The 26,384-nt window shown below is 34.4% G+C and overlaps 1 protein-coding gene across 1 annotated transcript; it reads left to right on the top strand.

The window, feature by feature from the left end:
* Positions 1 to 12,979: 12,979 nt before the first annotated feature.
* On the top strand, positions 12,980 to 26,073 carry LOC127935885 (prolyl endopeptidase). Its single transcript, XM_052534096.1, has 15 exons — positions 12,980 to 13,156; positions 13,520 to 13,594; positions 15,595 to 15,728; positions 15,953 to 16,083; positions 17,997 to 18,206; positions 18,408 to 18,529; positions 18,739 to 18,844; positions 19,441 to 19,632; positions 20,968 to 21,165; positions 21,274 to 21,377; positions 21,996 to 22,132; positions 22,255 to 22,349; positions 23,324 to 23,455; positions 24,880 to 25,036; positions 25,542 to 26,073. Exons 1-15 carry the CDS (start codon positions 13,115 to 13,117, stop codon positions 25,834 to 25,836), a joined length of 2,130 nt encoding a protein of 709 aa, XP_052390056.1. The 5' UTR covers positions 12,980 to 13,114; the 3' UTR covers positions 25,837 to 26,073.
* Positions 26,074 to 26,384: the final 311 nt, after the last annotated feature.

Genomic DNA, 26,384 nt, shown 5'->3' with positions numbered 1-26,384 from the left:
TTACCAATGCATATGATTATTTAAAATTGTAGACCAAAACAACTTCCTCTTCTATAGTTTTTCTATATATCTCACTTGAATCTCAACAAAGGCAAAGCAATGACATTGTCAAATGCTGTATGCAATTCATCATGCACACATCTCGGAAACTGAGGGGAACAAACAAACACGTTCTTAAAGGGACGTTTTACAAAAAGTAAAAAAAAATAAAAAAAAAATAAATGCATGACTTCCTTCTTTCTTCTGTGGAACATAAAGTTTTTTTTTTTTAGTTGCCAAGGAAACAATTCTAATTTTCTTTCAGTTTAACATGATGTAATAAAACAAAATGAAATACAAATGAATATTAACTGAATAGACACATAAAAAATAATAATAATGAAAATGCCAAATCTAAAAATAAAAACTAATTCAAAACATAAATAACAACAATAGCATTTCAATAATACTAAAATATCACTTTGGACCTCAGTGTTCCTCAACATGTTTTCTTCTGAGTTCTTTCTTACGAAAGAAAGTCACACAGGTCTAGAATGACATGAATTGTAATATGTAACCGTAAATGATAACAGAATTGTCAATTTAGGTTGAACTATTCCTTTTCATCTTTTCATTGGAAATGGTGTCTTTTTTTCTCAAGGGCTGGCAAACAAACACCCACAACACCACGGATCCATCTTTTGAGCCAAAACCTCCATCTGTTTCATGATCGGCATCATGTGCTGGAAATGGTTTTCCTGTTACTGATCTCTTCCTCTGTCTTTGTTCTAATATAATTTTCTTAAGTCTCTGAGACCCCTTCACCGGGACAGCTCAGTCTGAGTGCCATGAAGGGAAGCAGGGCACAGGCTTCTCTGAATGGAGGAGAATGTAGTGACGTTAAATGAAGGAAACATCTGGAGAAGAGGAAAAACAGCAGCTACATGGAATACATAAAACAACTCGATCATCAAAGTGGATTAAACTGCCACTAAGCAGATGCGACAAAGGGATATAAATCACAAACACAGCTTAAGCACATCAATCACATTGGTTGCACTTTATTCTACAGTACGTGTACTAACATGTACTTATAGTGTACTTACAGTGTATTTATCCAAGAAAGTTCTGGTAACACAAGGTAACTACATGGGGTAGGGTTAGGTTTAGGGGTAGGTTCAGGGTTAGTACCTAGTTATTGTAATTTTTATAATCAGTACATAGTATGTACATGAGGAACAGGACTGTAAAATAAAGTGCTACCATCACATTTATGAAATAAAATTTATCCAATATATTGTTTTTAATACTTCCTAGTATCAATTGCTAAATTTGGTAACTAAACAAAAAATGTAAAAAAGGTTATTTGAAAGAATTCAGGTTTTCTTTTTTAGAATTTCATGTTGTAATCAATGTTACTTACAGTAAGTTTGGTATACCTTCAGTATGCAGAAATAGGAATATAGTTAAAAATTATGGTCTTCACATTCAGACCAATGGCACAATGCAAATGTGATGCTGCTATTATAAAACAATATGCTAATATAGAGTAAGTTATATGGCCATTTGGTATTTGGAAATATGGAAGTATGTCCAAACCTGTATACTAAGTCAATGGCTACCGTCAACTGTTTGGTTACCAACATATTTTTTTTTTTTTTTGTGCTCAACAAAATAAACAAATGTATGCAGGTTTGAAACAAGTGGAGGGTGAGTAAATGATAACGCAATTTTTATTTTTGGGTGAACTACAGTATCCCCATTAAGTACTTCTATTGTTCTACTTATTTCAAGTTTTCACTTTTCTAAGCAGAAAGGCACATTTCCTGCTTCTGTCAAACTAAAAGAACTATAGGTCAGTGCTAACTCACACTTTCACACTTTAACACACACACAAGCACCTAAAAAAGGCAGCGGGGGCAGCAAATCATGAGACAGTCAAGCAATAGTCCTGAACCAATCAGCTGCAGAATTCACACCTTCATCTAAAAAAGCAAGAAAGAGGAAGTCTATTCATATGATCTTATCTCAATAATCTGCAGTCAGTTTACACCGCTCAAAATATATTCTGCAAGCTATCAGACACCTAAGTGCAGGCCACCAGCAGACAAATCATGTCCAGGTGAACAGTTCTGGACTCCAATTGGGTTTGTGCTTTAACAGGGCATTAAATCTACACGTTTTCCATTGCATCACTTTTCCATTTATTTTTGTCTTATTTATCCTTCGCTACACTGAACACAGCAGCCTCAGGATCTTGCACCTTTACCCACTTTTATTATGCAACAAAGGGGAGAATTAATTCACAGTATAACATTTATATTCACAGTGTCCTTAAATGGTCATTCTTTATGATACGTAATGCAATGTATTGTTCAAATATGTCAACAATGCAAATGTCATACTGTTGCACTTAAAATAATGGTATAATAAATATTTGAAAGCTTTATTGTACCATGAATTTGGTTATAAATATTATTCTAAATAATTTGTATGAATTAACCTATATATATATATATATATATATATATATATATATATATATATATATATATGTGTGTGTGTGTGTGTGTGTGTGTGTGTGTGTGTGTGTGTGTGTGTGTGTGTGTGTGTGTGTGTGTGTTAAACTGCTTTATGGTAAACTGCTTTAAATTACTTTTTTCCCCACATCAATCTGCACTCCATACACCAAAAAAATTACTTTTTAACATCATTGCAAGTATTCATTCCCTTATCTGGGACAGTTGAAATTTAGCTCAGGAGCAAAAAAACTCAAGGGTCACAATAGCATGTAGACTCTGTTACCCTTAATGGAAGAAGTTTGAAACAACCAGGAGTATTCATAGATCTGGCCTTCTGGCCAAACTGGGCAACTGATGAAGAAGGGCTTTGGTTAGTGTGGTGACCAAGAACCTGATGGTCACTCTAGCTGGAGATAGGAGAAATCTACAGAAGGACAAACATCACTGCAACACTCCATCAATCTTCTCTTCAGTTAAGACACATGAAAACATAATTGGAATTTACAAAAAAGCACCTAAAGGACCCTCATGCTCTGAGAAACAAGATTCTCTGGTCTGATGAACCTCAATTCTAAGCATCAGGAAACCAGCTCTGCTCATCACCTGCAGAGTACCATCCCAAAAATAAAGTGTGCTGGTAGCTCAGAGTAGAAGGAATGCTCAGTGCCGCAAAATATAGATATAGCCTTAATGAAAACCCAGTCCAGAGCATTCAGAATCTCAAACTGGGCAATAGGGTTAACCTTCAAACAGGACAATGACCCTGAACACACAGCAAGAGGGCCTTATAGACAACTCTGTGAATGTCCTTGAGTGGCCGAGCCAGAGCCTGGGCTTGATCCCAGTCAAGTGTTTCTGGAGAAACCTGAAAATGTGCATCTGCCCGCATCCAGCCTCAGACAGCTTGAGAGGTGAGGAGATACCCCAAAATACCTGAGGCTGTTAAGGTTCTTCAGCTAAATATTTAGTTAAGGGTATGAATACTTATCCAATAAAGTTTTTTAATATTTATAAATTTGTGACAGTTATGTTTTTGCTTTGTCATTGTGTTGAATGGAGTGTAGATTGATGTGGAAAAAAAAACCAATTTCAATCAGCTTAACATCTATATCTCAACAATACAATTTCCATACACTTGCAAATCATTGCAAATCACACTGAAAATCATGGAACATTGATATTACTTAATATTAAAACGTTTATGATTAAATGACTTTAAATGAATGCCAATTAATCTAAACTGATTATTTATATTTTACACTGTTATTGTCATCATTATTGAGAAAACTCTACTGATCTATTGAAATAACAATTCTTTTTTTTTTTTTTAAAGGCCAATAAGCCACAAACTGTTATACTTTATGCAAAACACTTGCTGTACTGTACTGTATACATTATGTAAAACACTTACTGTCATTGTTTACAGATTTTTTTCCCCCTGTCACAACACTACTGCTGGTCTGCTGTTTAAAGCAATTAGTCATAAATTTTTTATAGCCTTAAATGGTTAAATCACTCTACATTCTTTAGCAGGATACACATAGCATCTATTAGCAAATGAAGAAGCAATTAGACAGAGCAAAAATGTTCTGTGATAACCCACTCCCTTATGACTAATTGTGCAACATATTGTCAGGGGGCAATGCACGGATGAAGCTGGTGGTTGGACAGTGTGCAACAGGTGGGTAAGTGCTGGCAGGGGGGCAAACAACCCCCTCAGACCTCCTCCCAAAAGATTTGAACACAGATCCGTCTGACAGACAAGAGGGATTTTCCTCAAATCCATTTGAATCAATAAACATGTCTGCTAATTAAGATAAAGTGGGGGATAGGGAGTGAATAAGGGAGGTCACGACACATAAATAGTGTATGCGGTGCTGATTCACAGACGTCTAGACCAAATAAAGCCTACAAGCAGCCACACCTATAGAGCAGGGCAGGTACAGAGAGGATCAGGGATTTTACCTGGAATACTCACACTGAAAGTTCATCTGTTTCTGTCCGTAAGGCTAAATATAGCACGCGTGTCCTTTACTTCTTGCTTTCAGGCAATTATTCATTTCCGTTTTCCAAGTTATTAACACCTTAAACTTGGTAGTCCCTCCAGCAACTGACACACCCAAACTGATTAATTTTTTAAAGTAAATAATATAATATAATATAGTATAATATAATATAATATAATATAATATAATATAATATAATATAATATAATATAATATAATATAATATAATATAATATAATATAATATAATATATACCATGGTTATTAATATTAACTAAAACAAAAAAAAAACATTTTTGGTAATTAAAATAAAAGAAATAAAATAAAACTTATTTTAAACTTCTTTTATTTCAGCTTATTTTGCCAAGGCTCATTTTTCAATTAGTTTAGCTCGAACTGAAAAATAAATATAATAAATAAACTTTAGAATAATAACTGTAGAATAATGAAGCACTAAAACATTCATATAAAAATTCAAATGGGAAATATAAAAATATGCACAAATTCAATAATATATTATTGCATATTTATAATAATTTATTATGTTGAATATTAAAAACTATAATAATATATCACTGATAAAATTTGCATTTATATATTTGTTTTTAATAATAATAATACAATATTTATTATATTTAATAAAATATTATAGATGTCATAAAACTAGACAAATATATTAATTTATTTTAAAAAGTAAATATATCAATTAAATAAGTAAATACACTTTGTTTAGTATATTTACATACATAAGGGAAGTTGATTTCCTCATTTGAATGTGAGGACTGTTTGAGGTGAGTGTGTGGCATAAATAACTGGAACAACAGAAACATATCTCAATAGTCTAAAGAACTAAATGTGATTGAGAAATCTGACTGAAACAAAAATCACCAGAACCAAATTTCCCTCATGTTTCCTCCATCTTATACTCTCTCTTTCCTCTTAAACTTACAGTTAGGTTCTTCCAACCTTGATTCTCCATCCTTCTCTCCCTTCCATTTCTAACGTTCATTACTTTGACCTAATTCTCTTGATTTAATCTTGTCTCCCTCCCAGTTCGGACAACAATCAGCCTGACTAATTGCCTCAATGCTCGCAGTCTTGCTAGCTCCAGTACAGTCAATACAAAACAAACCCCAATCAATACTGTCATCGCTGTCACAGTAGTTTTCTTACAGTATCAGTGGCTCCTAAAAAGTTAATCGCACACCTACTGACGGCTAATCTAATCTAATCTAATAATACATCTTCATCATCTGAATGATCAAAAATGAAACTATAGGCAAAGATTTACTCAACAGGAAGAAGAGGAGGACGAAACTGTTTCACAATGATGACATGCAGTAAAACATAGTGTGACCCAAATAAAACTTGCATTCAGTGTTCCCATTCCCAAGGCCTGTAATAGAAAGCTATTCGAGTTGCTATTATTTATGAAATACTTCCCTTTTTCTGATTCCGTTTCGGTCCCCCAGTTGCCTTTTAATCTAATTTCATTCGCCGTTTTCAACTTCTGCAAACAACAATAGTGTTTGTTATTCTATATCAGCATTTCTGGGCATTGCAATTACTTTTAAGCGCTGAAAGAAAGATGGGGAGGATGAATGTAAGATGATTAAGTGGTAATAACTACATTGATCGTCAAATTCCAGGGATTATAGAGAGCGGCATTATTGCATGTGCCATCTGCTTGTGAGATCATGGGTGCGTAATTGAACATGTATTCATGCAAATAACATGGATATAAACAGATCAGATCAGAAATACTGAAAAGAGTCAAACTTGGATTTGACAAGACCTTAAAAAAGAAGTATGTCTCTAAAAGAACATTACTTTTAGGCATGTGAATATAATAAACATGTTTATGTATTAATATACCCCCCCCCATCGTTCTCTCCATCCCTTGTGGTCTTTTTAACCCCCTCGCCACCAACCCGCACTGTTGGAGAGCCCCATTCTATCTGTAAGCTGATTGGCTTACACAGCCTAAGATTGTCAGGATACCTGTCTCTTTAACTCATTAGTCTATGTGCATGGCATTATGGGAGATGGGTCTGTCTGAAGTCTTTCATAATGGTCCATCTGCTAACTTAGTCCACTTTCTAGTTCCTCTCACCTGTCTAGACACAAACAGCAAATAATTTGTTTATTTCTTTATTTCTTCTACTTTTATTTCTACTTTATTTCTTCCTATGTGCATAGAAGACCACATAAAAATGTAGGTTAATATTTAGATAAGTAAGTGTATGTAATTTAAATAAATAAACACAAATATTTATAAAGTGAATATATTTAGATAAATGTTTATAAATATAGAAAATATTTATAAAAAATGTATGAAAAACAATTATTGTTATTAATTTGTATTATAATTTAAATAAATATATTTAGATAAATAAAAAAAAAATAAAAAAAGATATATGTTATAAGCCTGTCCAGGTTTTTTTTTTTTTTTTTTTTTGCCATTCAATTTCCCTCACTCCAAAATCCTGTCTACTATTCATGCAAGATGAAATAAACAACAAGATAAATACCAAACTAATAAATAAACACATATGTATTTATATGATTAATGATTTAAATTAAAAATTATATTTAAATAAATCTCTAATATAATATTCAGTGAGGACATTACTTTTGGTTCCCTCTTACTTCTTCTGAGCTTTAAAATAAATGGACCGATTTTCCAAAATGCATCCGTCATACAAAATTTCATGAATGAGGTCCTCATACCACTTTTTACAGAAACGAAAGTTATACGTGTATGTGAAATTGAATTGAATAGCTTCAGGCTGCAATAGAATTCGGCTTGGTTAATAATGAGGCCAATCCTTTACTCTCTCTTCCTCATCTGCCCTAATAGCTCACAATTAGCAGATGAGAAACGGTTCGTGTTAAGACGCTCTTCCCCTTTTCCCAATACGCTGTCTCCCACCAGACGCCTTTCCCAATCACTGAGATTAGGTGGATTAAATGTCTGAAACTCAAAACCGATTTTTCTTGCTTCCTCTGAGTCAACGAATTAGGCCATCCAAGCAATTGCAAGGTCCAACAACAACAACAAATATTGCACTGTGCACTGCTTGTGCATGTTTGCAATCGCAGCACATCCCCAAGGTTTAGTTGCATGTTTTGGTGGTTTATGGTAAGTTTTGGTAGCCTTAAACAGATTTCACACTGAAACACACTCACTCACCCACTCTTTTATCTACAAAGACAGCAAGTCTGTTGAAAAGTGTGAGAACAGAATATATAGTGCCAGACAAAGAGTTTAAGACAGCCATTCAATGATGTTTGTTATCTATCATGATAAGTTTCCTGACTAGTTGCCTAAACATACTGAAAGTGCTGAGTTGTTTGACTGTAGGTTTGACTGTAGATTGACAGAGTGATTTATTGTGATGTGGGAGTGGTGAACTATTCTAGAACAGGTGACTGGTCTGAGTCATTAGCAGACTGCATGACAAGTGCTTTCCACTGTTTCTAAAAGTGATAGATGACTTCATTTCCTGCATGGTGAAAGGTAGGGTGAATTGTGTTAGCACTATCTGAGAAGGCGACATTATAAGATAACACATATGCTCCGGATACTCCTGACACTTCTAAAAGGATGGCATCTTAAAAGGGTATAGTAGTTCACCCAAAAATGAAAATCCTCATCATATACTCACACAGAAGTTGTTCTAAATCTGTATGAATTTCTTTCTTCTGCTGTACATGAAAGAATATATTTTGAAGAATGTGGATCACCAAACAATTTTTAGTCCCCGTTGATTTCCATGGTATTTTCCCCCATATAGAAGTCGATGGGGCATTACCTAGTTTGGCCATATTCTAAGGCAGATATGCATATATCCTTGTGGAGAAGCAAATCCCAAAATGCATTGTGAAGATTGCAGGTGAGAGAGATATTGATTATAAATAAACAATGGGTAAGTATAAAAAATAGTTGTGTTATTAAATATGGTTGTAATATTTAAATATGCCATTTAGCTATGCAATGTTTCATTAGCTTAGCAACATGCTACCATCAAACTCTAAATAAATCTTGAGTGAAGTCTATTTGAGTGGCATGAGGAGTTGTAGAGCGTTCTAAATCTATCACTTATAAAGGTTGCGCAATGGACAGGTTGCTGTCACATTTTCCATTGTTCTATTCATTTTGCGGGTGAAATGCAATTATTTCTGTAGGAAATCAGAGGAAACTGGTATTTTGCATGAGGGTGAAAGATTTCCCCGTAGAGATGTCACAACTTCAACTTGTGCTAGGTGTGAAAGTGACCTCGATTCACTATTAACAATGCTAATGTTTACGTGCTTTTTTTTTTAAATGTTTTTTTGGAAATGTTTCTGTGCTTTTGAGAACCTCAGAGTATCATGACCAGCTGTATGTCTGTTAGTGAAGAATGGTGTTTGGGGTGACACATTACTTCCTGGGCTGCCCAGAGAGAATGAAGGCCATGAAGGGGAAACCACAGTGTTCTTTTGCCTCGCAGCAACATCAGTTAAGAGAAACTGTCCAGACTGACACCTAGGAGGAAATGTATGCAAAATATTTCTGTCTATACTAAACAATGCAAATACAGGAAGTCTCAACTCAAATAAACTGGTCTTTTGCTGAATTGCTCGGTTTTAATTGAAAAAGTTTAGTTGCATATTATAAAATATACAGTACTTAAATCTACCCTATTTTCTAAATGCATATTCTTTATATTATTATGAATGATTCATCCATATGTTTAATAAAAAAAAATAAAAAAAATAAAACATTGACCTTTTTCAATTTTCAATCTTTAATCAAAACTTCGCCTTCTGACATACTTCTCCCTGGTTAATTATGCTAGAATTTCCAAATAATTTCTTATGCATAAATCCCGCCCCCTTCTTTCAATCAGCATTCAGACGCCAAAAAAAAAAAAAAAAAAAAAAAAAAATTTTTTTTATTTTTATAGAGTAAGTGTTATCGCTTTTTTCTAGGATTTGAAAATTTTGTTGAACACATGCTTTTCAATATTTGGCTCAAAATATAGAAGAAGGAAAATAAACAGTTTCAGCTATAACTAAATAAATAAGCCATCTTCACCAATAAAAGCCAATCTGGCAAAAAATAAAAAATAAGAAATGTGTTTTGCTATGCGGCAAACTTTAACTTTGGTAAAAAATAATAACCAACACTGATACTAAGAACTCAAATCAATAATATTTAGCACCTTAGTGAGCAACAATACCAGAATCTACAAAAGCATTAAGGGCCTGTGGCTGTAGTGGTTAAGTTGTACTGAATGTGCCGAGGCCAACCCCGGGCACTATAGTTAACATACAGTATACCACATTATCCACATTAATCTAACATTATTCTATGACTACAAATGTAACAAATCTTGTATCAATGCACAAGTTACTTCACATTCTAGAGTTGGGCTACTGATCTGCTCATGTTTGTCCTAATCTTGCTCTTTTTCCATGAAGAATGATCAAACAGTCTAGTTCAGAATTTGGCTCTATAAAAGAAGCATATGGTAGTGGTCAGGCAAGGATGAATATTACTACCTTGTTTGTGTATGAAAACAGGAGTATATTGTGCAATTCCTGTTTTTGGTTATTGATGAGTTCCAGAGTAGTAATTTAAGACCAAGAACAGGTTGACACGCAAACCATTGATGTACCGTAGGTTACTCAGTTGGGGACTCTCCAGGACTGAATTTTGGAAAGCAACCGAGTTTGTGATACATGTTCGTGTTTCAAATCTTCTCACTCCCTGTCTGGTGCCTTCAGATTCTTCCCATACTGAAGTAACAAAATCAATCCCCGCTGCACCCACTCGTCTCAGAATTGAGTTTCCCATCAGTGCAGCTATGTGTATGGGATTCCCCCTTGAATCATATTCCTTTGCAAGCAGAGTGTTCATTTCTTTGTCTCTGACATTTTGACCCTCAGCTTCCATATGATTTTTGGCCTCAAGATTGGTTACAGCTTGTCTTCTTGTTTGCCTTCAGCATCTGTTTTGCAACAGGTTAGCAAGAAGTCAAGACAGTTAACCATTTAAAGGAATCATTTTGGGTTCAGGACAAGTTCAATCAACAGAATTTGTAAAAAAACAAACACACAAAAAAACAATGGAAGTGAATGAGGCCAATTTTTGGAAGGATTTAAAAGCATAAATGTGAAGCTCACAATAGTACTTACATGACTTTTTCTGTTAAAACCTGGGTATTATTTGCACTTTAAAGTTCTAAATCTATGTATGTATATGTATATATATATATAGTTTAAAGTCATTTCTACAGTCAATGTTATGGCAACAAAGTTATAAATTGCATTTAACTTCACACAGAAAAAATTAGTACGCATTTTTTTTTTATTAAATTTTTTAGTTTTATTTAATAATTAGAATCAATATTTTTTTTTTTTTTTTTTTTTTTATGTTTACATGTGGATCCCATTAACTTCCATTGTAAGTGCATCACTGTAATCCAGATTTTTGTGGGTTTTTTTTAAAGAAAAGGCGATACAAGAAAAAACATACCTGCAGTTTACTTATTAAGCAATGTCAAGAGGATATGTATTTGATGGCTACAACAGAATCTAATTTTCATGATGGGAATATCTCAAAACAAGCCTTTTTTAAAAGCATGCCAGAACCACTGCAGCGGGTACGTCATTATTTGAGGGTTTATGTGTTTCATTAAAGGTCTTGTAATAGAGGGATATACGTTGAGACCAGTGACAGCTATCACACCACAGGCATGTAAAGTGTGACTTAAGACTTAACAAAAAAAGTGTATAGGATACCTTTTACATGCCCGCTGACAAACATCACTTGCCTTGTAATTAAATGCCGGAAAAACATTTTCAAATGTTTTTCTTCCAACCCTTTTTTTCCTCGTGCTTTCCACACTCTATTTTCTGACAGGACAGGCCGTCTGTCAGCATATGCCTGTTTTGACTTCACTAAACTTGTATTGCTGCCAGGAACTACAAATGCATGTCAACAAAGATATGTGAACAAATGCACAGAATAGGCTAGCTGTTAGGTTTTTGTGCACATTAAAACGGTAACATGGTGTACAAATAAGTGCTTTTCTACAAGTAAAGGTAATAGATCATCGACACAATACCTGGTGTCACTACAGTTACAAAGCCAGAGACCAAAATTTCTATGCTTATTTCCAGACTTAAAATAACCTTTTGTTTTGTTCAGTATATAAGACCACTGCACAATTGCAAAAGATCACTGAATCAATCTTATTTCCAATGAACTTTACACATGCGATCAGTAATGTTTTGATTGTATTGCACGCCTTTCTGAAATTGCACTGTTGGTAGTCAGCCATGATTAATTTATTCCACAAACAAAAGTCTCCAATAACAGTGATCTTATAATGATAAAGTTCTTAGTATTGTGATGCAGTGCTCTTACTGTTCACTCTTAAATATAAAGGTTCTGGGAAAAAAATATTTAGATAACTATAACTATTAAAAAAAAAAAAAAAAATCGACATTTTGTTAACTGAAATAAAGTAAGATATAAATATTAGCAAAAAATTAAATTAGAAAAAATTTAAATAAATTAAAGCTAAAAAATAAACAAATAAATCACATAATAAAAATTAAGACTTAAACTGATATTAAAATGAAAACTAAAAATATCAAATGCAATATACACTAATAAATATTATACAACTATTCATAAATAATACTACAATATCATAGTTGGCTGCAGATTCTGAGACAACATTAAATATATTATAATGTATAAATGATGTGAAAATCTAACTGCTTGAATGAAAAATTTGAACATTTACTCAAAACATTTAAAAGTTCCATAATTCCATGAAATGTAAATAGATAATTTTGTAGCACAACGTTTATTCAAAATTTAGTACAAATAAATAAATAAATAATACAATTAAATATATTTGACGAACAAATTCCTGTAACGTTTGCTCAGAATTCACTCATAAATATTTGAAAATGCACATAAGTCATTGCCAATAATCTCTGTTGTTAGAAATGACACAATACAGCAAATCAGGCATGGTTTCGGCTGAAGCTGATAATCTCAAAATAGTCAAATATCTGCTGCCTCCATAGCGTGACCCACTTCATGTTAGATAAAACACTTGTATTAGCTTACTGATATGACAAATGTACTGTACTGTAAATCATGCAATCCTGTATATGTCTTACATTTTTATTTAGACCTTTTTTACACTACAAATTTCTTAGTGTAAAAACTTTTAGTAAGTGACAAGAACAAATGCTACTAAGTCTTTTTTTTTTTTAGGAGAGCAGAGCGCAACGATAACTGTAGTGAACTTTGTGAGATCTAACACCTCCCACTTTGGGTTGACCAATCCAGTGTGAAATCATTTCCTGCCTGAAGAGCTGCGTGGTTGTGTAATCAGGAGAGAGAGAGAGAGAGAGAGAGAGGGCGAGAGAGACATAGCGAGAGAGAGAGAGAGAGAGAGAGAGAGAGAGAGAGAGAGAGAGAGAGAGAGAGCGCCATGTTTAATTTCACTTTCACTTTTCGGAGTTAACTCACCCGGGCCTGAAACATACGGACAAATATACAAAGAATTACAAAAAAGAAAAAGAAAACACACTCAGCATGGCTTTCAAATACCCTGAAGCACGAAGGGACGACAGTAAGGTCAGTGGCACTTTAACTTGTGGTTTTGCAGATCTAATCTTTCATTCATTTGTCTGCTCTTCTTCTCTCTTTAAGATGACATGCACAAACTGCGAACAGGAAAGACTGACTGGAACAACGAACAAGCTTTTGTCATGTATCACGAGAGTAGAGGAGTTTAGGGGTGTCTGTGTTAATATTTAGAGGTTATGTGTCAGAAGTTGCATGTGGCAGCTGACTGCATTAGTTTCCTTGCAGCGTGGGTTTGCCTTAAGGCCTGGTTTATTAGATACAAAACTACCTGGAAACCAAATGTGTCTTGTTTCCATTTTCTCCCAGTGCAGACATGCCTGCTGCTCCTAACTTTGGTGTTTTATTTCAAAGGTGGATGATTATCATGGAGTAAAGGTTCCAGATCCATACCACTGGCTGGAGGACCCTGACAGTGAGGAAACTAAGGTGACCACACACGTGACCCCCTTTTATATCATGACCGATTTTTTTTTTTTTTTTTTTTTTTTTTATCATCAGTGGGGTTTTCATCATTAATGGAACAGGATAGCAGAGGAGCGACAGGAAATGATGTGAAAGTGCTGGTAGATGATTTAACTAGGGTCACCCTCAAAATGTTGGTAAATTTGTACTTCTCACCAGGCAACCTCTCAATGACTTCTGTTATGGTTTATTACACTCATAAAAAAAGACTCAAGTCATATTTGGATGGTAATTGTTTCTCATATCGACATCTGTAAAAATACCTTTGCCTGGTCAGTCACATGATTTTCAGCTGATATTGCCGGGGAAATATAATTTTTGTGGTGCTTTGCCAGGGTAAAAAAAATAAATAATAAAATGTCTTTCGTATTTATCCCTTCTTATCAAATCCGCAGATATGTGAATTCAGGTGAGTATTAAATTAACAACATGAACTTTGCGCTTGTCAAAAAAAAAAAAAAAAAAAAAAAACAGGGAATTTTTTGCAGTTGGTGGGAGAAAAACACCAATGTGCTGTAGTCAGGCAGCAATACAAATCACCAACTATCCCCTGTAAATGTTAAAATTACCTTATGCCTCCATGAGAAACATTTACCATTTGAATAGGCTTTAGTCCCTTTAAGAAGATGCTTAATCACTGTTGGCATTTGATCAACAAAAAAACATTTAAACAAGGTCCTATCAGCTACTGTGTCACTTTAAAGGTGCACTCAGTATTTTTTTACAAACTAAAAAAAGTTGTATACAATAAAATAAACATTAACATTATGTATAATCACAGTTTTTCCTCCGGACATTTAGTATTAGTCTTAGAAATATGTTTTATTCTGCATAAAGCAGATGTCCCCCTCATGGGCACTGTGATGTCGACATCCCATTGATAACTAAAGCCACAGTCAGATTTCAAGCATGAACCACCACAAAGCACAAAAAAATCATTCAAACTGAATCCAAGAATGTCCACTGTAGATATGCGTATTATAATACAGAGAAAAAACAGCCTAGCTTGTATACTAACTTCATGCATTCAGGCCAACAGTTGTCAATATAGAGTCCAAAAACACTGGTACTATTGTACTCTACTGAAGATAAGCAAAAATGTATTTCCCATATTCACACAGTGCTGATATATAATATACAGAATTATTCCACGCTGTTCATAAGATGAGATACAACGTCCAATCAGATTTTTCTCTGTTCACAACCATAAATCATATGCTAAATGCAAATCACATACAAAATCTTCCCAACCTCAGACCTACATGAATGTTTATATGATTTATTCATGGTTTCAAAGAAGGCAGAAGCTTTCTAAACCCTATTCAACCAAATTTGCAATAAAAAAGACTGAACCAATTAGTTTAAGCACCATTTAGTACTAGAACTAAATTCTGTATCATCCTTGGTTCATTAACACTTGCATTACAAGAAGTTACAGCATGGTTTTCTAAGGTAATAATTAACAAAATCATCAAAATGTAAAATTAATATGAATAACTTGTTTAAAAAATAATGAATTGATCAAAACACCTGCTTAAGGAATATAAAAAAACTGATATACATTTTATGCTTATGTGACCATTAACTGACATTAGAGAACCATGCACATGCAAATATGGTGTTACATCATTAAAACATTAACGTTTAATTAAATAAACAGGTTTGGTTGACATTATAAGTCCCAGTAGCATCCTTTTACTGCAATACTGAGATCAATTAAAATGCTGCCTGACAGTTACAAGCTTTCGTGAGCTAAAACGACTTTCTCTTTCTTATCGGACAAGGTAAACAATCCATACCACCATGCACATCGTATTTTTAGGCTCGCCCTGTTTTGTTTCCTGGTCTCCCGCTTTGGCCCACATAACCGGAACAAAGACACGTGCATAAAAATGTACATATAAACAAGTTCTCTGTGTGCATGACAACGAGCATTTTAACAGTGTCCCTCACCCGCCCTGCAGATGTTTGTTGAAGAGCAGAATAAGTTGACCATGCCATTCCTGGAACAGTGTACAGTCAAAGAGCGGTTTCACCAGCGCCTCACGGAGCTCTACAACTACCCCAAATACAGCTGTCCTTACAAGAGAGGAAACAGGTAGCGATCAGATCACACAGACAACACCAAACACAGCGCAGGCCGATTGCACAAAGTTTTCAAAGTGACAAGCTCTTTTCACATTCATAAAATATTTGACATGAATAAACATCGAATCCAATAAATGCACTTTAAAAACAACAAACAATGTAACTTTGTGCAATGCTTATACCATCTTATACTTAAGTGAAAATAAATACATTTAATCAACATTCTATTTCTAGATATTTCTATTCTCATAATGAGGGTCTGCAGAACCAGAGTGTGCTCTATGTGCAGGACTCTTTAAACAGTCCTGCATCGGTGTTCTTTGACCCAAACACTCTCTCAGAGGATGGAACTGTGGCTCTCAAAAGTGAGTTTGATTTGTTTGATTCATAATACACTTACACACATCTATAATTCACTTACACTAACATCCTACTGTAGTTTTTCCTATTCAATCTCTCCCAGCCTCTTCTCTTTTATCCTTTCCTTATATGTCTTGACAGATTTAAAAAGAGACAAGAAATCCATAGTCAATCTAAAAAACAAACAAAAAACATACATTTTGAGAATTATGATAAGAAATGAGTGCGTAATAACGATTATGCTAATTAAAATGGGGGTAAAATAAGACTTTTAAAACATACTTCAAAAACTATTTCTATAACTACATTAATATGCATATGCAATATGTAGTGCATGGAAAAATGATACTGAGTAAAATGAAATAACATATTTCTAAAATATGATATACATAAAACTGGTAAATATCTGAAGTGAGAGTTTAGGTCTTTCTATTTGTGGAGCTCTTGAGATGCACAGGATTGCAAAAAAAAAAAAAAAAAAAAAAAAAGTATTACACACTCTTTCTCTCTCTCTCTCTCTCTCTCTCTCTCTCTCTCTCTCACACACACACACACACACACACGTTAGTTTTTGTGGTTTACGGGACTCTCCATAGGCGTAATGTTTTTGATACTGTACAAACAGGTATTTTCTATTCCCTTACACTAACCCTACCCATCACATAAAAAAACCTGCATTTTTAGATTCAATTCAATTTTTAGATTTAAAAAATAAAATAAAAAATAAAATACATTTAGTATGATTTTAAGCTATTTGTTTTATGAGGACATAGGAAGAGTAACACCTACTTTATTTCATTATACACATTTGCATTCTCATGAGCATTTAAACCTGCAAAAACACACACACACACACACATCACATCACAGCATGACTGTACATCTCTTGATTTATGCTGTTTTTATCTTTCTAATTTAAGTGTACATTTTTACAGTAGTTTTCTGGCTATGTAAGTTTTTCTCTGCAGATACTTTTACACCAGATAATTTGCATAAATGGGAAACCAGACTACTTTCCCTTCTGAGTCTTTTCCTGGAGTGGCTGTTGTAATAGTTTATTGATGTCTTTGCTGAACAGGTTTGGAGATAAGTTTAGCCCTGAGGGACTGTGTGTCCTTCAGTAAAATACCCAGCTGGAATTTTTTGCGTTACGTTTATCCTCAATGCACTGCACTGATTCATATGTGACTGCTGTTTAAAGAATCAAAAAAGATGTAGAAAAAGTAATAGATTAATTTATGACAAGAGTGCACCCTCAAAAATTTACATTGACAGGAGTACTGACTTCTTCGTTGCCTTTTTCTCTGTCCCATTTTAGAAATTATATATCAACTGAAAACTTAAAATATCAAAATGCATCCTTTAAAACCAATTTTAAAACCAGACATTGCATTACCATGTAAATGGTACATCAGTATCATGTTACAACATGTTTTCATTCTTGAATTATACAAATTTAAGTTTGGATCGTGCACTATAAAGTCTATGTTCAAAACTATGAATGACAGTTAAGGGGTTAATTCAACTGCATTTTTACATAGGCAACACATTTTTTTCTTTAATCATTGCATGCAAATCTGATGTTGATGAACTTTTGATACAGCTTTTTATTGCTGTAACCCAACAGCACGTCTGCCAAGAATCCTTCACGTTGCTGTAATTTACAGCTTTGTCTTTCCTCATTTTTGCTTTTCATTCCTTTGATCTCTTTTTATCTGTCTATCTTACTCTTTTGCACACCCTCTTTCAAACGCCTCTTTGTTTCGCAGTTTCTTTATATTGATATTTGCCATTTAGAGTGCATTAGCTTCAACCGCACCAATAAAGTTGACAATTTTGTGCTTAAATGACCAAATCTGCATTTCATCATAGCTTGTTGGTCATTTTTATGTATTTTCTTCTACTTGTTGATGTGCAGTGGGTCGCCTGTCCGAGGAATGTGAGTATTTTGCCTATGGCCTGAGCAGCGCAGGCTCTGACTGGGTGACTGTACACTTCCTGAAGGCTGATGACCTCACCAAACTGCAGGACGTTCTGGAGAGGGTAAAGTTCAGCTGCCTGGCCTGGACCCATGATGCCAAAGGCATCTTCTACAACTGCTACCCTCGACAGGACGGCAAAGCTGATGGTATGTGCACACTGTTGGCCAACTACACTACTTTCCTTCTCTGCTGACATCACTTATGGTGCTTCCAGTGTGGCACAGGAAACCCACCTTTCACAATCCAGTTCCGGCCCTACACTTCTTCTACAGCACGGAAGTAAAACCGGTCATGAATGGCAGTTCATGTTGACTTTCTGTGATTTGCTCCTTTTATGTCCATTCTAGGCACTGAGACCACAACAAACCTAAACCAGAAGCTTTACTACCATGTCATCGGCACAAGCCAATCAGAAGACATCCTGGTGGCAGAATTTCCTGACAACCCAAAATGGCAGAGTAGCCTTACTGTAAGAGAACACCAAATTTATACAAAACCCACTTTTTGGGAAGATAAAATGGTGCAACTGGCTCCTACGATTCATGCAATGTGATGAAATATTTATAAAGAATTTGACACAATTACCTAGGCTAAAATTAATTGTTCTCCTTTTTTGTGCGGTTCTCTTTTTGTTACACAATCGTTCCACTGTTTCTCTTTTTGTCCTCGTCTGTTCAGGTCTCTGACGAGGGCAGGTATGCAGTGCTGTCCATCACCGAGGGTTGTGAGCGAGTGAACCGTCTGTGGTACTGTGACCTGCAGCAGCTGCCCAGTGGCATCACAGGTCAGTTTACATGTGGAAATGTTTGGTATGTGGGATGCCTAATAGAAAAGAAAACATTTATTAATAATAATAAAAAAACTGAATTAAAACATTTTAATTAAAGAACGACTGAAACACAAAGGACCACTAAATTATAGTATATTTAAATTTCTGTAAGATAGGGTCTATAAGATGTTTTTGAAAAATCTCTTTCCTGCTTTACAAGGCTGCATGAATATTGAAAAAAAAGTAAAAAACAAAACAAAAACAAAGATCTGTTAAAAATACATTTTGAAATGTCATTTATTTTTGTGATGTCAAACATGAACTTTTAGCAGCCATTACTCCAGTGTCACATGATCCTTCATAAATTAATCTAATATGCTGATTTGTAGCTTGAAACATTTCTTCTTATTATAAATTGTAAAATCTCTTGGGCTGTCTATTATTGTTGTGTAAGGCATCACACATTTTTTTCAGGATTCTTTTGATGAATAGAAAGTTTAGCATTATTTTGAAATATAAATGTTTTGGAATAATGTCTTTACCATCACTCTTGATCGTTTTAATGCATATTTGCTAAATAACATATTCATTTAATAATAATGTTATTCAAGGTTTGCTTCCATGGGTGAAGCTGGTTGACACATTTGAAGCTCAGTACACATACATCACCAACGAGGGCACCGTCTTCACCTTACGCACTAACCTGGACGCTCCTCGTTACCGCCTCATCACCATAGACCTGCAGAAACCAGAGCAGACACACTGGAAAACCCTCATCCCCCAACATGAGAAAGATGTTCTTGGTAAGAAAACATTATTCACTCTTGTCAACAAAGAGAAACTTTTGTGTGTGTGACTTTTCCACCAAAATAAAAACTCTATGGTTTAACGTTTGAAAGAAAACCAAAAAAAAACAACAAAAAAAAAAAAACAACCAACACCAATCTTAAATTCTAGTATTGTAATTTTACTGTGGCTATAAATAATAATAATAGTCGTAAACTGAAAGGATTGAAACTGAAAGGACCACTATATTATGTTATATATAAATTCATGTAAAATAGGGTCTGTAAGATGTTTTTGAAAGAAATCTCTTTCCTGCTCAACAATGCTGCATGAATATTACAGTAAATGTAATACACACACACACACACACACACACACACACACATATTATATATATATATATATATATATATATATATATATATATATATATACACACAAACACACATATATACAGTATATATATATATATATATATATATATATATATATATATATATATATATATATATATATATATATATTAATAATAATTTTTTTCTTCAATGTCTTCACTGTGACATGATCCTTCAGAAATCATTATAATATGCTGATTTGCCCTTTTAAGAAACATGTCTTATTATTATTATCAATCACGAAAAAAGTTGTGCTGCTTAATATTATTGTGTAAGCTTCCACAATTTTTTATGCATCTTTTAATATTATTATTATTATAATTTTTTCATGAAATAATGCACATACTTCATTGCTGGTAAAAATAAATACATATTTATGGCCAGTAAATTTTCTCAAGTCACCGGCCATTGGCAGGTGTGGAACAATGTTAGTTTGAGGCCCTTGACACATACCTTAATGTTTTCATTACAAAACAACAACAACAACAGCTTAAACATTTTCACTGTTATTACTCTGAAAAAAAACAGCTCACAATTCATTAAGCAGTAATAAAATACTTTATATATACACAATATGAAAAGTATAAAGTTAAAACACATAAAAATACCTTTAATATATTGCTGAAAGCAACATACAAAACCACTGCCAGGAAAAACCCTGATTTGTGTAATTGGACCGTTATCTCATAATTACAGTAACTCTTGTGACAACTAGCCCCGCTTACCCCTTCATTTTTCCTTACAGAATGTTTCGGTTTAAACATTTTGGAAACAGTTTTCTTAGTATTCTGTAGTCAACATCTGTGGGTGAAACTGTCACAAGCCTCCACACACACACGTACGCGCACACACACACACACACACACACACACACTTCCTCTTTACTCACACTATCATTAACTCATTTCCAATAAAAACAGAGAACTACAGCCTCTCGGTGGTATATCTTGTCTGCAGGCTTTGTGTCGTGTGTGAACCAGCGCTATCTGCTGGTGAATTATGTGCATGACGTGAAGGACATCTTACAGCTCTATGAGCTGCAGTCAGGGAAACTGATCAGAGACCTGCCGTTAGATGTGGGCACTGTAGTTGGCCTCAGCTGCAAGAAGAAGCACCCTGACTTCTTCTACAAGTTCACCTCTTTCACTACACCAGGTAATCACACTTAAAAAAGTGTCTGCATTTACTGTGGAAGTAAAAAGAAGATCACAAAGATTTCCAGAGCAAGAAAAGTGTTTCTATTCTTCATATCTAATTGCTCAGGCATAATCTACCACTGTGACCTGAGTCAACCCGACCCAGAGCCCACGATCTTCCGGCAGGTGGAAGTAAAAGGCATCAACCCGAGTGACTACCAGACAACTCAGGTCAGGCTGCAGTCTGTCCTGAAATAACACATGAATCACAAGCTACAGAAAATATATAATATGTACAATACTTATCAAAAATATGGAATAATAATTTTTTAATGCTGTTGAAAATAAAAAAAAGTCTCTTATGCTCCATTACTCCAGTCTTCAGTGTCTCATGATACTTCAGAAATCATTTTTATATGCTGATGTGGTGCTTAAGAAACATTTTTGGCTATTATTGTCTTGCTTAATATTTTAGTGGAAATTTTGTATTCATCAAAGAATCCTGCAATAAAGTGCTTCAAGATTTCCACAAAAAAATATGAAGCACATTTCAACAGATAAGAACCTAATTTTAAGCAACTCAGCATTTAGAATGATCTCTATATGGTCATGTAACATTGTAGACCAGAGAAATGGCTGCTGAATATTAAATTTCATTTTAAAGATATATTCGAATAGAAAACAGTTCTTTTAAACTGTAATAATTTCACAATATTTTTATCAAATATATGCAGTCATGGTAAGAACTCTTCTTTCAAAAAAAAAAAAAAATTGTTTAGAAAATGTTTAATTATTCCAAACTTATGACTGGCAGTGTAATAATACACCTTAAGTATTTGTTTATTACAGGTGTTTTACCCCAGTAAGGATGGCACAAAGATCCCAATGTTCCTGGTACATGCACGTGACATAGAAAGAGACGGCTCTCATCCAGTATTTCTGTATGGTTATGGAGGCTTTGAGAACTCAATTCAGCCATATTATAAGTTAGTATAATTTTTTTTTATTATTTGACTAAAGATTGCAAATGGAATGGGATGGAAAGGGAAGAGTATGTGAAATATGTATATCCCAAAATAACCAATTATTTCTCTGTCTGTATGTGCAGTACTGCATACCTGCTCTTCATTAGACACCTGGGTGGGATCCTGGCTGTAGCCAACATCAGAGGAGGAGGAGAGTACGGCCAAACTTGGCACAAAGGTATCCTTTCTCCTCACATGTGTTGAATGCCATTTTGAAAGATAACAGAAGGAATGAATGAATGAATTGAAATTGAATTCAGATCAGCTTTAATTAGTCAGTCAACTTTTTTTCCTTTTACTTGAAAATTTGTAAAGAAGGTCTGAAACTCGCAGAAGGTCACAGACTACTTTGCATGAAAGTGAACTTAATACCAGCGACGTATCTGCTTGAGTCACTAGTTTGATGATCACAGCATCTGGATTATCTGAGTTCCTGTACAGGGCTTAACTAGATTTTTTTTTTTTTTCTGAAAACTTTCAGAAAAAATGGTAACCAGTTATACCGAGAAATAAAAAGGATCTAAGTTTAAACACCTGGTTGTTTCATATATATTTAGAAAAGGTCCATCATATACAGCTTTTACTCAAGAAATGAATGATAAATGATATATTAATGATAAATGTGGTTATAATAAATTTGGAAATAATATTGACCTAGTTTGTTTAGGCCAAGGATCTAATAATTTTTTTCTTACATACACACTTTATATATATATATATATATATATATATATATATATATATATATATATATATATATATATATATATATATATATATATATATATATATATATATATATTTTTTTTTTTTTCTATAAATGAAAAATCAGATTGTTACAGTGGTTTACCACATTCAAATATTGTTTCTGGGTTAAGCTTTAATGTAACACGAGTACTGTACTTTGCCGCAACATATGATATATTATTTGAATAAATAACACATCTGTTCATGTATTGCCAAATGACTCATTTTCCCCCTTACATGAGTAAAGTGTGCATTTTTTTTCTATGGCTGTATCTTAAACATATTAAAATCCTTAGTATATAAGAGAGATTTAGTTACAAGTTAATATTACCTAATACCTTGTCCCCCAACCTTTACATGCGCTGCATCAAACTGTAAGTCTTTAAGAAAGATTTTTGATTTCAGCTGGCACTCTTGGAAGCAAGCAGAACTGTTTTGATGACTTCCAGTGTGCTGCCAAATACCTGATCCAAGAGGGATACACCTCAGCCAGCCGGATCACTATCAAAGGAGCTTCCAACGGCGGCCTGCTCGTGGGTGAGTTCCTTGGAAGAGCGTGACATCAGTGGTCTGAGGAAGACAGACGGACACAATCATCTCCAGCTAATGAAGAACACAGCCAATAAGACTCGACAGTCTTAGCACACATATGCCTGTTAAATTAGAGTGGTGCTATAATGGAAACTTATGGACATGCAGCTCTGCGGCTCTAATGATGTGCAATCTGTGCTGTTACTCACAGCTAGCTCATCTGTTGACATTCACACTCCGAGCTTTCTCACACAACAAGCATTCGCTCTTCAGTTAAAGCACATTTTGTCACTCTCATTAAACAGCAGGTTTAGTAGGAGATACAGTCGTTAGATGGGTGGCACTCACCAGCTGCCAGTGCAAATACAGTTTCAATCTCTGTCTTATTCATAGGAGAGACAGGATTGAGTCAGTGCAGCTACTGTGTATATGCAGGATTGTGCAGAATTCATGTGCGGTCGATCGTGGGAGGCGCATGGAATCTGTTTAAACGTTTTTAGATTTTTCGCAGAATTGAACACGTCATTCAAAAGGTTCTACAAGTTTCCTGCCCATTGTGTGTGTCTTTCGCAGATATTTCTGGAAATATGATTATTCTTTAAGCTATCAGTAAGTTCTGAAGTCCAAGAGGCCAAGATGATTTTCTTTTATTTTTGGTTATCCATGGTACTCCATGAGTCCAGTTTATTTAAAAATTATATATATATATATATTAATACAGTTGAATAAAATAATACATATTTAAAAATGTTCTTCCTTTTTCACTTCCAAGTATGCAAAATAAATACGTAGTTTATAATAAGTGTAATATGCATAAAAAAATAAGAAGAGAAACTGTCAGAAATTAGAAAATTATTGGATTCATTTTTGTTACACAACAGAAAAAAAAGTGTAAAAAAAAAAAAAAACACATTGCCATTCAGTACATTCATGAATATCATGACTGTATTCAGCTTAGCTTAACATCATGCATAACCATGTTTTTCATTCCGCAAAAAGTGAAAAAATTTTCCCCTAAAATTCTGAGCCAAAAAATGTACAGATTCCATCTGCACCTGGTCGTGGGTTACTGGTGTGTGTGGGTGTGAGGTAACAATCAGAACTAGATAAATGTGTAGGCGGTGCAACGTTTTGAAAACAGTGGCGGTGAATAAATTACTAAGCATTTGAAAAAAAGCTTCTTTATGCTGAATGTGTTAGCTAGGTTAGTATGTCTATGTTGATCCCTATGTTTAGTCACAGTGTAGTTAACATGGCCTTTAAAAAGGTGAAGTGTGACAAATCGGGCTGCACTATCTGAGTAATCCAAAACATTTTCAAGCCCACTCATTTAAGTACAGGTGTGTGAGTCAGTGTGTCTGGTAAATGTGGACTGTGTTTGGCCATTGTATACAATGGGAGAAGAGTAATCTATGCATTTCTTTTTCCAGCTGCATGTGTAAACCAACAGCCCGAGCTCTTCGGCTGTGCGGTAGCTAAGGTTGGGGTCATGGACATGCTCAAGTTCCACAAATTCACCATCGGTCATGCCTGGACCACTGACTACGGCTGTGCCGATGATCCTGAACAGTTTAAATGGCTCATCAAGTAAGGATTCCTCTCTTTTAAAAGCCATAAACTACTGGTCAAAAGTTTGGAATCATTAAGATTTTTTAAAATTGTTTTTAGAAGAAGTCTCTTATGCACACCAAGGCCAAAATCTAGTAGAACTTTAATATGTTATTAGAATTAAATTTTTTACTGCTTAATAATTTCATGCTAACCATTATATATTTTGTCCAGGTTTCTTTAAAGAAAAGAAAAGTTCAATGAACAGCATTTGTTATAAACCGAAATCTTTTGTAACGTGAATGTCACTTTTGATCAAAATAACCCTTTATTAATCTTTATATGTCCATAATACATAACGCATCCATAATACAAATTTTTCTTAAATACTACCACGGTTTCCACAAATTATTAAGCTTCAAAATCTATTTTTAATATTAGAATGATTTCTAAAGGATCATGTGACAGTAAATAATTAATTATAATTGTAAATTTCATACTATAATATTTCTCCCCAAAAAAAGTTTGCTCTTTTCCTCCACAGGTACTCTCCTCTCCATAACCTTCCTCAGACCCCTAGAGATGGGACCCCGTACCCCGCTATGCTACTGCTGACAGCCGATCACGATGACCGCGTAGTTCCCCTGCACACTTTGAAATATGTGGCCACTCTCCAGCATGGCGTGGGCCGCAGCCCCGGGCAAACCCAGCCGCTGCTGGTCAGAGTGGACACACGAAGCGGACATGGAGCTGGGAAACCCACTGCTAAAGCCATCCTGGAGGACACTCACATCTTCTCTTTTATAGCGGAGACACTGAAACTCAGCTGGAGAGAATGAGAGAGAGATAGAGAGATGCAGAGGATAAACAGAATTAGCAATTTAGGGAAAAGAGCACAAATTATCAAGTGATTTCTAAAGATTTTTGACTGTCTTGAGAGAGAAGGGCAAGTAAAACATGGAAAGTACTGAACTGATTTTTTTTGTAGAAACTGATTTTTACTTTTGCTTCAGCACAACAATGTTCATTAAGTATGTATATATATATATATATATATATATATATATATATATATATATGTATGTATGTATGTATGTATGTATGTATATATATATATATATATATATATATATATATATACATATATATATATATATATATATATATATATATATTTTAATAAAAAACAATTCATTTTCTGATTGATCCATTATTTTGGTCATTACAGCGGTCTAATGTTTTGCGATACCTCAAACAGACACTAAGGGGCAGTAAGGACCGCTATAATCACACATTGCATATACAGGTCAAGGTGGAGGAGAGAGAACACTGCCTTGGGCCGGCCCCCCTTAAGAGAGTTAACAATTGTTTAAACATTTACTATAGT

Source organism: Carassius gibelio, chromosome A19 (assembly GCF_023724105.1).
Source record: "Carassius gibelio isolate Cgi1373 ecotype wild population from Czech Republic chromosome A19, carGib1.2-hapl.c, whole genome shotgun sequence".
Lineage (NCBI taxonomy): Eukaryota > Metazoa > Chordata > Actinopteri > Cypriniformes > Cyprinidae > Carassius > Carassius gibelio.
Note: the sequence above shows the minus strand (reverse complement) of the source record. Positions and strands in the feature narration are given on the sequence as shown.